This window comes from Hippocampus bargibanti, linkage group LG10 (assembly GCF_051943395.1).
Source record: "Hippocampus bargibanti isolate YZ-2025 linkage group LG10, ASM5194339v1, whole genome shotgun sequence".
Taxonomy (NCBI): domain Eukaryota; kingdom Metazoa; phylum Chordata; class Actinopteri; order Syngnathiformes; family Syngnathidae; genus Hippocampus; species Hippocampus bargibanti.
This window is the reverse complement of record NC_142743.1, coordinates 14572707-14585795: the sequence shown is the minus strand read 5'-3', so window position 1 is coordinate 14585795 and position 13089 is coordinate 14572707. Positions and strand designations below refer to the sequence as shown.

General features: G+C 40.0%; 2 protein-coding genes across 6 annotated transcripts; one reads left to right on the top strand and one right to left on the bottom strand.

Moving 5' to 3' along the window:
* Positions 1-21: 21 nt before the first annotated feature.
* On the bottom strand, positions 22-5715 carry lg10h22orf23 (linkage group 10 C22orf23 homolog). Of its 4 annotated transcripts, XM_089007180.1 has the most exons (8): positions 5422-5715; positions 4622-4742; positions 3235-3378; positions 3056-3118; positions 1658-1831; positions 702-836; positions 255-355; positions 22-154 (listed from the first exon to the last, which is right to left on the bottom strand). In XM_089007180.1, the coding sequence occupies exons 3-8, from the start codon at positions 3320-3322 to the stop codon at positions 71-73; spliced, it is 645 nt and encodes a 214-aa protein (XP_088863306.1). In that variant the 5' UTR covers positions 3323-3378; positions 4622-4742; positions 5422-5715; the 3' UTR covers positions 22-70. The 4 variants fall into 4 exon arrangements, with proteins under 4 accessions (XP_088863306.1, XP_088863308.1, XP_088863309.1 ...); XM_089007182.1 differs by lacking the exon at positions 5422-5715 and having other exon boundaries at positions 4622-4928; XM_089007183.1 differs by lacking the exons at positions 4622-4742; positions 5422-5715 and adding an exon at positions 4394-4605.
* Positions 5716-7040: 1325 nt separating this feature from the next.
* Positions 7041-12880, top strand: klf1 (Kruppel like factor 1 (erythroid)). 2 transcript variants are annotated; one of them, XM_089006772.1, is made up of 4 exons: positions 7041-7356; positions 8329-8687; positions 8829-9121; positions 9199-12880. In XM_089006772.1, exons 1-4 carry the CDS (start codon positions 7294-7296, stop codon positions 9372-9374), a joined length of 891 nt encoding a protein of 296 aa, XP_088862898.1. In that variant the 5' UTR covers positions 7041-7293; the 3' UTR covers positions 9375-12880. The 2 variants fall into 2 exon arrangements, with proteins under 2 accessions (XP_088862898.1, XP_088862897.1); XM_089006771.1 differs by having other exon boundaries at positions 7042-7356; positions 8329-9121; positions 9199-12878.
* Positions 12881-13089: the final 209 nt, after the last annotated feature.

Sequence of the window (13089 nt, the reverse complement as noted above, 5' to 3'; positions counted from 1 at the left end):
TTACAGATAACAGGTCAGATCACACTTGAAACACAACTGCATGGCCGTTGGAAACATGTATTTGCAAACATCACAATCTCTGCTCTGCATTCAGCTCAGACATTGCTTCCTGATTTGGATGTTTCCCATTGAGCAGCTCCAGTTCCCTGATTTTCTAGAATACAGTTCAGAAGCATCTCATATCAATAACTACTCTGAAAGCATCCATAAATGTCATTGTTTAAATGGATGCCTCTTGACACTGAATTGTTTACCTGTGATATCTCTGTGTTAATGATGCGGATATACTGCCTCTCCTGTCCTAATGAGGCCATATCAGCCAGGAATTGTCTTCTTTCCTGAATCTCATCCAGAACTACAAGAGAACACATTTTTACCATCACCCGTAAGTCTGCTTACTGGACTTCCTACTCAATTTGTCTTCAATGACGATATAATAATAATAATACATTTCATTTATAAGCGCCTTTCAAAACCTTTCAAAAGGACACTTTATAGTCACACACAGGATATGCAGCCAAACAGAATACGCAAGCGTTACCGCACGCATCACATTCCCAGCTCGCCGTTAATTTCCACCTTCTCATATTTCTGGACTTATGACATTTGAGGACCAGAATGATAAAGCTCTTGTGATGACCGTTTTAGTTTTAGAGAGTGTACATACTGCATGAAGCCATGCTTTGCGCATACATCTTTACCTTCCTGATAGCGGTCTGTCACTTCTGTCACTTCCGACTTCTGATTCCCAGCAACATTTTGAGATGCTGTATCGTCCTCTTCTTGTCCTGTGGCCAAGATGTTTTGAAGCCTTTTTTTTTCTTTTTCTAGGTCTCCTAGAACATGTTGGAGGAGTTAAAGAAAATGAAACAGTGCAACGTATCCTTCTCCCATGCACCCCATTTCATTGTTTTGCATTTGTGAGATGAGATGAGAGAACCGTTTGTCTCAAATTGGAGAAAATCCTAATTCTCCACAGCAAAGTAATGAAAGGAAGAGAAATGGAAAATGAATAAGTAGAAAAATAGAATATAGCATAAGTGTGTGATAGCAAGATCTGTTCGAGTGGCGAGATGGGAATTTCATCCGCCAGTGGAAAAACAGACACAACACTGCCATAACCGCAAAAAAATCAAGGTGATGTCACATGGTGCTTCAAAATACCAGTATCAGTCACAGTACCAGTATCAGTCACATTAAATTGTGCTAATTCTCATTTACATGCGTTTGAAAATGATTGATTAGTTCTGATCATGGCCACAACTCAAGCTGAAATGATGTGCAGTTATCTCAGTTGTTTATTTCTACTTAATCACTCTAAAATACCCCACACCCACTTCTGTTGCAGGTCAATGGTGGAAAAAAAGTTTCTAAGTGGATTATTTTGGCCACCAGTTCAGATGTACCCCACATATAAACTGAAGTGACTACAGCACCACCGTGAGACTTGTAAGGAGAAAGTGGTTATTCTCATTTGTCATATCACAAAGAAATCTGGCATTCGAACAGGGGCGTGTAGTTTATAGCCACGGTATGTTGACTGTTTTCCCCTCAAATGTGAGATTTCAATGTGCATGCTCATGTTTTTGTTTGATATTATAGCTTACTGTGCAGATTTGTTTGGGGTATGATGAGGGTGTGCTCTCCAGTAACGTACTTGTGGGGCCTGGACAGAACTTTTCTCTGACATAGTTGTTTGCAGAGCGACAAGATACGGCGCTCCGTCTGAGAGGCCGAACGGGGAGAAGTTTCTGCCGGCTTTGACAGGCTTTCGGCTGAAGTGAGGAAGGTGACGGTAAAGGCTCAGTGGTCGATGGCAAAGCTGAGCCATCTGTGGGTAGAATATGAAGATTTAATTGGAGCAATATTACAGGGTTCCTAAATACAACCATGAATGTCAAAAGTGCTGGAACTGTCATGGCGTGGTGGTAGAGGACCCCAAAATGCAGGCAGGAGGGAGTAGCAGGGTGGACTCGACCAACTTTTATAATTATTATTTAGTATTAACAAAAATATGTTAAAACTAAATCCAGAAAAACAAAGTCCCGGAAACAACAACAATCAAAAGTAGCAAACAAAAACTATGGCTGAAGAAAAAAACAAACAGTAACAGAAACCAATGACAGCAACAAACAACAACCTGACACCAAGTGAACGTGCCGTGAGTCCTTTTAAACACACAATGACACAAATTTCATCTGTGATGTATTTCGTACATACAGCACATTCAAGGACAACCGACACCTCTGGACAAGTTGTGTCCATGCTTTGTAAAATCACTTCGAATGACTTCTACTGAACGTATTTTACAAAGATTCCACCGCATATAGCTATATTTTACGTTTTAAGACTCGCGCTGAATATTCAAGAACTCTTGTTTTCGAGTTGGTGACGATTCCTGACGTGATGTCACGTTAGGAACGCCCCTGACCAAGAAAGCAACACACAATGCATTTTGGTTACTTTGTTCGGTCTGAAAACTTTGTGTTGATGGCGAAATTAGAAGGAAAACATACATAACGCGATGCTGAATCGTTGTGTGTTGCACCAAGACTACTATTTGATACTAGTTGACACAAATTCCCAGCAGACAAATCAGCCTATTTCCAACGGAGCTTGGGCGCCATCTTGTGCATTTTCTGGGACGCTACACATTAGTCCTGATGCCTCAAAATGACCCGGAGGAACTTCTTTAATCGATTGCAAACATTTATGCTTTCCTCTTCAGAACTATTTGAATCATATTCATAACTGGATGAGTAACAAGAAAGCATCTTCTCCGAATCTGAAGCCATTGCTTGGATTCTCCAGCAATTCAATTCGTGACGTCTTGGCGTGACGTCACGAACAAGGGGGCGGGACCTTCTGAAACTCTGCATCTCTGAGGTCATTTTAAAGTAGTTGTGGGACACTTTAACTTTTTTTATTGGTGTTTTGCATTTGACTAAAAATATCAGCCTGCATATTTTGGGTATTTTAGATGCTATCAAACATGTTTCTGATGTCAGTCAGGAAACAAAAAAATGGTGTCGGTTGTCCTTTAAAGGCTTCTTACCCTTCAGACAATCAATGATCTGCTTTCTTCGGAGGTTGCTGAGATTGAGCTCCTGCATCATTGCTGTGCACAGAATGGGATGAGTACAAACAGTGTACATACAGTGCCACCACAAATAGAACTGCCTAGATATTATATGTATTGATTTCTATATAGTGTTTGTCTTTTGTGCATTTTACATGTCAGCAGGCCCCAGGTCTCCTTGCTGTACTGTCTGGCTTTAGGTTGCTTGCATCGCCCTCCTCTGACTCCGCCGTGTGACGACATCTGTATCTGTGTGTTCCACTTCTATACTTACTGTCTGTTGTCGCTCCAAATCACAGCTACAAAATAAGACAATGAATGTGTGAGTTTGTTCTTATAGATGTATTCAATACATTAATAACAGGAGAAACAAACTATGGTTCCTTCCAAGCCATATCCTGCATGTTTTTGAGCTCTTATTTATTCAAAACAGTTAGTTGATTCAATTGATCATGATAATTTCAGGTTTCTCTAGAGCTTGCGAATGCACTGATTGTTTGAATCGGGTAGATTGGTGTAGAGAGGGATCTAAAGCAGGAAGTACATATATGCCTCTCAAGGAAGCGGAGTTTCCTAACCCTCTTGTAGAACATAACTCACACCGGCGGTGGGCTGTCAGGGCCTGCAAGGCCTTCTCTGCTAGCCTAAAAATATCTGAATCACAGACTAATGTGAACTCATTCACTGCTATTCCCGAATTTGTTTAAAAAGTGATGATCTTCTTTGAAGATCAGTGTATTTTGATTTGGAGTTCGTGATGGTGATGAAAGTTGACTTCTATTCTTCTGTACTTGAGTAGATATCTTCACATATCTGTAATTTACATGTGTGCAGTCTTTATATTGCTGACGACTATTGATTTGTACTCTTGTGTATTAACATAGACATCTTTATTTTGGGGGAGTGGAGTGTGCGTTGTGTGTGCGCGTGTGTGTCCGTGCGCGCTTGTCGTATATTTTGCTTCTGAAAAAGTAGACATGAATATTTATCATTATATACTTAATTACATTTTAGGTTTTAAGTAAACTAAGTTGCATCAATGTCATTTTTAGATTTAAGTAGGGCTATAAAATACGTCACTTTTGATCACTTCTGCCAATACAAAATACACAAAACATGGGGTGAAATGACAGGTTAGCATAGGGCATTCACATCACATTGGCCTGCTCTCATTCGCAACATATAGTGTTTTGTTTTCTGTATTCCAGGCTGTGGCTTAAAATGACAACGATGGCTTCACGTGGGGAGTCAAACACAAGAAGCTACACCCATTCATCTATTTTATGAACGACTTATCAATTGTAATTTACATACTTTCAGGCGTCCGTGGCGTGAGTGTGCTGATGTTTGGCATCCATAGCAACCATGAAACAAAACGCAACGTCCGTAAAGGCCCATGTCTCGACGAAACCCCGATATTTTTGAAAGTCAATTTCACCCATGACATGTATGTTTAGTAAAATATGAAACACACACAACACATACTGTTAGGTTGAAAAACAAAAAAAAGTCAAAGATTAGCGTGGCAAATGTTAGACTCACAACTGGCACCTTGCAGATGAAGCCAAATGGTCGCCATTTTACGTTGACAATTGTGCTGACAATTCACTTTTGGTCGGTTTTTGCCGAAAACGTTGCGAGTCCGTGTTTTACGATAGGATCCCTGTATGAATAATGAGAGCCCGTTAAAATACGTACTTAATTGTTTACATCAACTGTTCAAAGTATATTTCCTCCGGATTGTAAACTGTGAGCAACAGGTTTAGTTTACATTTCACAGTAATATTTTAGTTGGTGGAGTTGTCATAACAGCGAAATACAGCAAAATGTCTCTAAAAAGATGCCAACATAGTTGACAGAAGTCAAAATTCTTGCTTGATATTTTTCTACTGTTGGAGAAATTAATAAGAATATATTATAAGAAATATGGGGTTTAACAAGGAAGAAAAACTAAACTTCATTCATGCTTTTAAGATAATGTATTAAAAATGTCTACATACATTTGGTTTGCAGAATGGCATTTAACCATACATTCATATGAGATCATGTGTGCTTGTGTTTCTTCTCTATCCAAACTATGACTTTTCGAGGAAAGAATAACACCATCATTTGGATTCATAAAGTATTTGCCAAGCCTGAGCTGAAAGAAAGAAGTATTTTCTTTATGAATGCATGAAGCTTTGCAGAGCTTCATGCATTCATAAAGAGAGGGTAAGGAGGAACATTTTTCCTGACGGCTGTTTCAGGATTTTTGAAATACCAAAAGGATGTCAGTGTTTATTGTTCTCTGTAATTAACATTCATGGGTGTAATCTATTGTAGTAGTGGCTGTTAAAACATACCTGTGAAAAGAACTTTTTAGTTTGTGTCCACGTGGCGGACACTCGTATGTGTAACATGGGGATTTGTTGTTGGTTGATAGAACATCATATTCTTTGTAAAATGAGAGAGCGTGGTTGAAACTAATCGATTTTACTCTTCACCCGGCAGCTTCAACACCATACATTCTGACACACAATATAAAAAAATTAACAGATCGGGAAGTTGCAGTATTTCGACAGATGCAAGTGAATGAGAATCGCAGATTCAGTTGGAATCAAGGTTTTGAGTGAGACTCCCAACCGCAATTTTTTGGATATTGAAGATGATGTCGATGCAGTTGTGGCCTGGGGAGGAGAGAAAGGGAGTTTTTATCAGTGATGGGCTGGTCATGCATTATCTTTGCAGAGCCAGCTGCCTGACAGCACGCAGATATGACTGCGAATATAATCACCTTTCATACACATGACTTCTCAGAAATAAATGCTATGTGACCTCTATAAATGTATATATATATATATATATATATATATATATATATATATATATATATATATATATATATATATATATATATATATATATATATATATGGATTTGCCTTTATTAGTCTTGAAGTGGAGAAATTTACATTTCACAGCAGCAAAGTGATGAAAGAAATGAAAGTAGAAAAACAAAATACATGAGCTGCTGGAAAGGCAGCCACTCTCGCGGCGCCGTCTTGAAGTCAAAAGAACAAAAAAACTACATAACAAATAATATGACAACACAAAGACAATATGACAACACAAAGACACAGAGAGTCATTCATACTTAAGCACTTGCTGTACCCTCTTTGCGACATGAAGCAGTTCTAGATGAAAGAGGAGAGGATCAATACATTCACTCACACTGTGTGAATGCCATTTAGCTGAGGGCCAAGAGGATATTATATATATATATATATATATATATATATATATCATGACTTACACCAAGTAGTGCCTTGGTCATTTTTAAAGTATTTTATTATTGTGGAATAACACCAAATTATTATTATTATTATTAGTAGTATTATTATTATTATTATTTTATTATTATTATTGATGCTCAGATAATGGCTCAAGATGAGATTGGAATTCAATATCAAAGTTTGTGCGAGACGCACAAGCTTCACAGTCCACTCATTTCTTTTTGCCGGTCATTTTTTTACCTCACAATGAGTAACAAGAAAATCTGTATAAAATGGCAAAGCTACTACATGAAATTATTCACACCTTGAAAATGAAGCTTTACACATTTTTTAGGAAATGCCATCCTTACATAATCCAACAGGATCCTGAAATAGAATACTCTTGCAATAGCATTCGAATGATATATATTTTAGAAGCAGTGTGTTATTTACGAATATCTTGTAACATAACCGCAGACAATATTTAGCCTGGAATTAAAAGTCAGTTACAAATAAAACTCCGTCAAAATATGAATAATTTGGGTTGACGGCAATTGCTTTGAATTGGTGATTGGGCCATATCCAAGTATCTCGACTGCAGACAACAGGTAGGTGCAACATTCAAATGCATTTTTGGGGGTGCGATTCCAAATCTTGATGCATTGCTCCACCTCCTAACGGTCTGAAGCAACATGAAAAAGAGAGATTTGATGTGTGAGTTGCAGCTGACAGAGATAGACAAGAGCAAGGAAGGAGAGATAGCAGAGAGGAATGGTGCAAAGGGGGCAATTTGAACAAACTGTTTCTCAGGTCATTGCGTTAACTGTAACTGCCATGAACAGCTTGGCGACCGTGTGAGTGAATGCTGTTTAGCTGAGGGCCAAGAGGATATTAAGGTATTGAAATAGTTAAAAAAAAAACAACAACAAAGACTTCTGCTGACTACTGTCTATCAAAGTGCTTCATGGCTGCCACCCAGGCTGTGCTCCCTTCCTTCAGCTCCTTTTCAAACCTCCCTGACATGAAAGTAAGTATCGCTTGGACCTCATTTGTTATACACATAACGCCAGTACACATAAAGACAAGAAAGCCTCGGGCACTCTCAAAAGACATTGAGTAGAGAGAATTGGAATTTGAAATTGTTTCATGATGGACAAGAGATTGCTCAGGAAATAAGGCTCAACTAGTGACTAAGCAGCGAAGCAGGCCATTAACAATACTTAAGGATTTATGAGACAAAATGTGCACCGGGGAGCACATTAACCTCGCTTCGTGGTGTGACATGTTGCACACAGAAGCCGATTTGTCTATCGGTTAAAATGTGACAAAATTCCCCAGAAAACGGTAGCTAATTATGATTGTTTGGATCAGCATCACATCTGTACTCTGCAGATAATTAAAATTAACAATCTAAATTTGTCCTTGAGAGTTTTGAAAGGTGCTTAGAAATTGAATGTATTATTACTATTATTATTAAATTTGTGCGTGTGTGTTTTGTTTGCATGTACTGAAACATCATAAAGTATATGGGGAAAGTCTTTAATATTGCACAACTATCCATGTTTTATGTTACTGTTGTGTTTATTATTTTTCTTTATGTTGAGAATTGTGTGAAGTGGTTTGCTCTCGCGGCTGCTGTTGTGAACGTGTGAAAGTATAAATTAGAATGTATTGTATTGTAAAGTCAATGCATGTCGTACATTTGCATGGTCACTTGCTGCTTGCTGCATCACTATCTGATATGCTATACGGAATGTACCATAATTTGGCCACATGGCGTTGGCGGCCTTGGGCCACTGTGCTCGCTGCGCCGTGTCAAAGGCACAATTGGAAGCAGATGTTGCCACTGCACTGATATGTGAATCTTCCTAATTTCCCAGACAGCCAGTTTTGTTTGGACAATAAACTTGAAAAGCAAACGTAAAGACATTTTCTTGGGTTCTTGCTGCCCATTGTTTTTCTTTTAACGGCTTATTCTCAATGTTCAATAACATCAAAGGTCTGGAAGTGTGAAGACGGATCAGCACCTCTGGGCCCTGAGCAGCTGCATCTCCCCCAGCAAATGAGCGAGGAGCTTCTCAACGACAACGACAGCCAGGCGTCCTGGGACATCGAGCTGTTGTTGTCTGATTGGAGCAGCCCCTCACCGGACCTCAGTCCTTCCCTGGACCGCAGTGATGACAACTGCCAACAACACCTGAACCATGAAAGAGTGAGCCAGGTGCCAGGCATGCCTAAGGACCAAATGGGTCCGGATCAGATGGATTGTAGCTTCATGGCCGAGTTCATGTCCCCGACGACATCATACCAGCCACAAGCGTACCACCAAGCTTACAATAACGACACAGCAGGTCGAAGGTCAGCTTCTAGTCACGTCGAGCAGTTTGCCTTCTCCCAGGACAGACATAACATAGGGAGCCTGAATGAAGTCACGTCGTGGGAATTCAATTCCTATTACCACCCACAGCATCCTTCTTTGGTGACTTTCCCTGACGGCAGGTTCATCCCGCTCCAAGCCGCGACCTCCGACCCTCGACACTACACTTACCCCTGTCACTTCACCCACGGCGCTAGCCTTTTCTGTGATTACACCACCAGCCAGACTCCTGGCCGTTTGGTCGTACAGCAACAGATGGTGGGAATGACGCTGCCCCCTGTAGGAGCGGAAGGGAAGCGCGGGCGAAAGTCGACGGGGAAAAAGAAACCCGCCATCCACAGCTGTGAATATCCTGGCTGCAGCAAAGCCTACACCAAGAGCTCGCACCTCAAGGCTCACCTCCGCACACACACAGGTAAGTTCAGTGGCTCGGTCACAGACCTCTTTATCCTCACTTTCTTGACTCTGATCATATATTTGGTACGTCTCCAGGGGAGAAGCCATACCATTGTTCATGGGGAGGCTGCAGCTGGAAGTTCGCCCGCTCTGATGAGTTGACACGTCACTACCGCAAGCACACGGGCCAAAAACCCTATGAATGTGTGCTTTGTCAGAGGGCCTTCTCCCGTTCAGACCACCTGGCTCTGCATATGAAGAGACACACCTGATCGGCATGGCATCCAGATACACACCCACTTGCCATTTTTTTTGGGTACACGTCTTGAATTAAATCATTGACAGGTCTTAAATCAACATTTTTACTCGACAAACATAATAATGGAGAATTGCAATCCACACTGTCAGAAAGGTATTCCCTCCAGGTTAAAATTACGAATGAAAGCCATTATAAACGTTTTCCCCCTCGGAGGGGTCAAATACTCATGTAAAATAAAACAAAAACACATCCAGGAAAGGTTAAAAGCATTTTTATTAATTGTTAATACTGTTAATATACAGTACAACAAACGACAATCCCAAAGCAGTTTAATAGCCTTTAAAATTCACCTTACAGCAGTACATGTTTGATTATGGAAAAAATTACATCAAAGTAATGGCATACATTCAGCGATGCCTATTTCTACTCCTTTCACCTCCTCGGCTGAACTAACTCCTCCCCTCAGTTCAACATAAATATATGGCCCCAGAAGGGTGCCAAAGCACTACTTTTTCATTCAACATATCTGGGCTCTAATTTTTGCCATCTTCCCGAAAGAGCATAGAAAGGGGGAATAGGTGAGTTTCCAGCAAATAATTGAAGTCTAACCCTCCCCCCAAAAAAGTTTACAAAAACGTGGAATCACATCGAGCAAATTGTGAGAGAAATACTGCATTACTGTTGGGGTACTTTCCGCAGATGTACAACATCATCACTAAGTAGGACAGACTGACCACAGAGACAAATGTTTCTTCATCTGTACTTCTTTGAAGGAGTCGGACGTTTCGCTCCTCATCCGAAGAGCTTTGTCAGCGAACTAAGTTGTGCTGGTCGAAACGTCCGCCACCTTCAAAGAAGTACAGATGCCGGCTGAAGAAACCTTTTCCTCGATGGACCACTCCTGTACGACTGAGAGCCTACACAGGATAGAACTACACCATGACCTTATTCAGCTGTGTAAAATGGGGAACAATACACATTTCTGTGTATCATGCAGTTTAGTTTGACACCACTGTAATAGTACAACAACAATTATAAATATTTCTGAAATAAATACCATTCTGGCAGTGTCGATCTAAACTGAGCGTTGTAATTATGTAGGCAAAGACATACTTCTTTGAGTTATGTACAGGTTCAGCTAATCAGCGAACCAGTATGGGTTCTTTTAGTTGACAACCATTTGCTCGGCGTAAAATCAGGCACAGATTCATTTTCATGCTGGGGCAAGTCTAGTTTGGCATGTTTTGGACTGCCTTGCACCTCACACGGAGTCCCGATCAATGCAGCTACTTTGCCCCCAGCACATCTGACAATGTCGTCACAGAAAGTAGATGGCTCTCACCTGGCAAATTCTTTATTTATTTTTATTTTTTATTTGTGTTTGTGGAGTACAACAAATTTGCCAGAACTTTAATGAGAAACTAAATTGATGAGGAAAAAAATTAACATTTTTCAATAAAACCCAATCCTAACTTGTGGCATAGGTGGTGGAATAGGATTTAGCCGTATTTGATGTCCGTGAAGACTGATAGAGTGAGTGTGGTGTATTTCATTCACCATATTTCATTCATGAATATGACAACAGGGTTGGACAATGTTTGGGGATCGTTGTAGAAAGCAATTCAGTCATTCATTCATCTTCCTGCCGGCTTTAGCCTCACGAGGATCGCTGCGGGTGCTGGAGCCAATCCCAGCGGTCTTTGGGCACTAGCAGGGAACACACCTGAATTGGTTGGCAGGTATAATAATAATAATAATAATAATAATAATAATAATAATAATAATAATAATAATAATAATAATAATAATATGTCTGTGTAAGCTCTCAGTCGTACAGGAGTGGTCCATCGATGAAAAGGTTTCTTCTAGTTCGCTGAAGAAGCGTCTTGGATAAGAAGTGAAACGTCCGACACCTTCAAAAAAAAGTACAGATGACGGCTGAAGAAACCTTTTCATCAATAATAATAATAATAATAATAATAATAATAATAATAATAATAATACATTTCATCTATAAGCGCCTTTCAAAACTCTCAAGGACACTTTGTGGGGGGAAAACCGGAGAATCCGGGGAAAACCCACGCGGGCCTGGAAAGTACACGTAAACTCCATTCAGGAAAGGAGGCCAGAGCGGGATTTTAACTCACGACCTCTGCACTGTGAAGTTAGTGTGCTAATCACTCTACTTCCGGGCCACCAGAAAGCAATTCACTGAATGAATTATAATCATGGTCGTCTGAAGAATATTTTACCAGCAATCCATCCTGACGACGTAGCACACGGGTGCAGGTCGTGGGTGCAAGGCAGTCTCCAATTGTCCATATCTGAGCGTGGCAAACAACGTCTTTTGCAAGTAGAGATCTTGCAGTTTACCTGTATAAACGCACTTTGCACGCACCATTGTCATGCAATGTCCATCACTATGTGCACCGAGGGTAGCCGCTTCGATTGGATGGGAATCGGCCTAAGTTCCATCACACAACAGCGCAAATGCCCTGTTACAGCATTTTCTACCTGTACCAAGTCAAGGAAGAAAAAGAAAACATAAAACTCCACCCTTGCACACAGTGAAAAATATCAACATTTTAAAATTTGGGCCCTATGTGTGTTTTTTTCTCCATAAGGTTGAATGTCAACGTCATTGTGTCTGATTTCCTGGTTCACAAGTCAATGAAAATGGTAATGCAATGTATTGCAAGGTGGCTTTCATTTGTGTAGTTGCTAGAATACGCTTTGATGTTGTTTTCTTTGTAGCCTGTACATTTCCCGTGATAAATAGCATGCATAATTTATTCAACAATTCTAGTAAAATTCACATTTTTCAGGCCCAAAAGCAGAGCCATTGATTGAGGCTGCAGTCGGGTTGATGAATTTCTAACTCCCCACATTCCTGACACGTCGTTTACGGATTTATGGATCATGAGAACTAAGCTCATTAATGAAGGTCCAGTAAATGACCCAAAATGAGCAAACACTGTACACGTATATGGTGCATGGAGACAGTAAACTTGAACACTAACACAAGACCTATTAAGAGGTTTTGAGATTAGGCACTCACAAGAAGTCTTGACCACAGAGAAGATGATATCCGAATGATCAATTTCTCTCAATTCCTTCCATTTCCCCCCCACGGCAGCTGTTTAGATTTGAATTCTATGATTAATTATTTAACTCAGGTTGCGTAATCTTACGTTTGTCTGGAAGGATCTTGACTGAATGGGGAAAAATGCACACTGAATGTGTACCTTTGTCAAGTGACTAACATATTTATGAACATGTTTTACATGCTACATATACTAAATAACTATTATATTGCTTTGTCACATTTACATTTGTGTGAAATTGTTTGCTTTAATTGTCCTATTCCAATAAAGAATAATACCACTTTTAACTGAAATATCGTTGCCCACATTCATATGGTGTTTAATGTATCATTTACATATTTGGTTGTTGGTGTTGTGGGTTGATTGTGTGCGTGTGCGCGTGTCTGTTTTGGTCCCTAAAATACATTCTAACCAAGGTAACCTGCCTTCATAACGTTCTTATAAGAATTTTATCATGAATTTCACCGAATAAATTCATGCATGGAGCTAACAGAATATTGGATTGGATGCACCTTTATTTGTCTCGCATTAGGGAAATTTACATTTCACAGCAGCAAAGTTATGAAAGGATGCACACAAAAAATCCGTGCAGCCCAAAAAACGAGCTAGGTGATGTAATGTTTA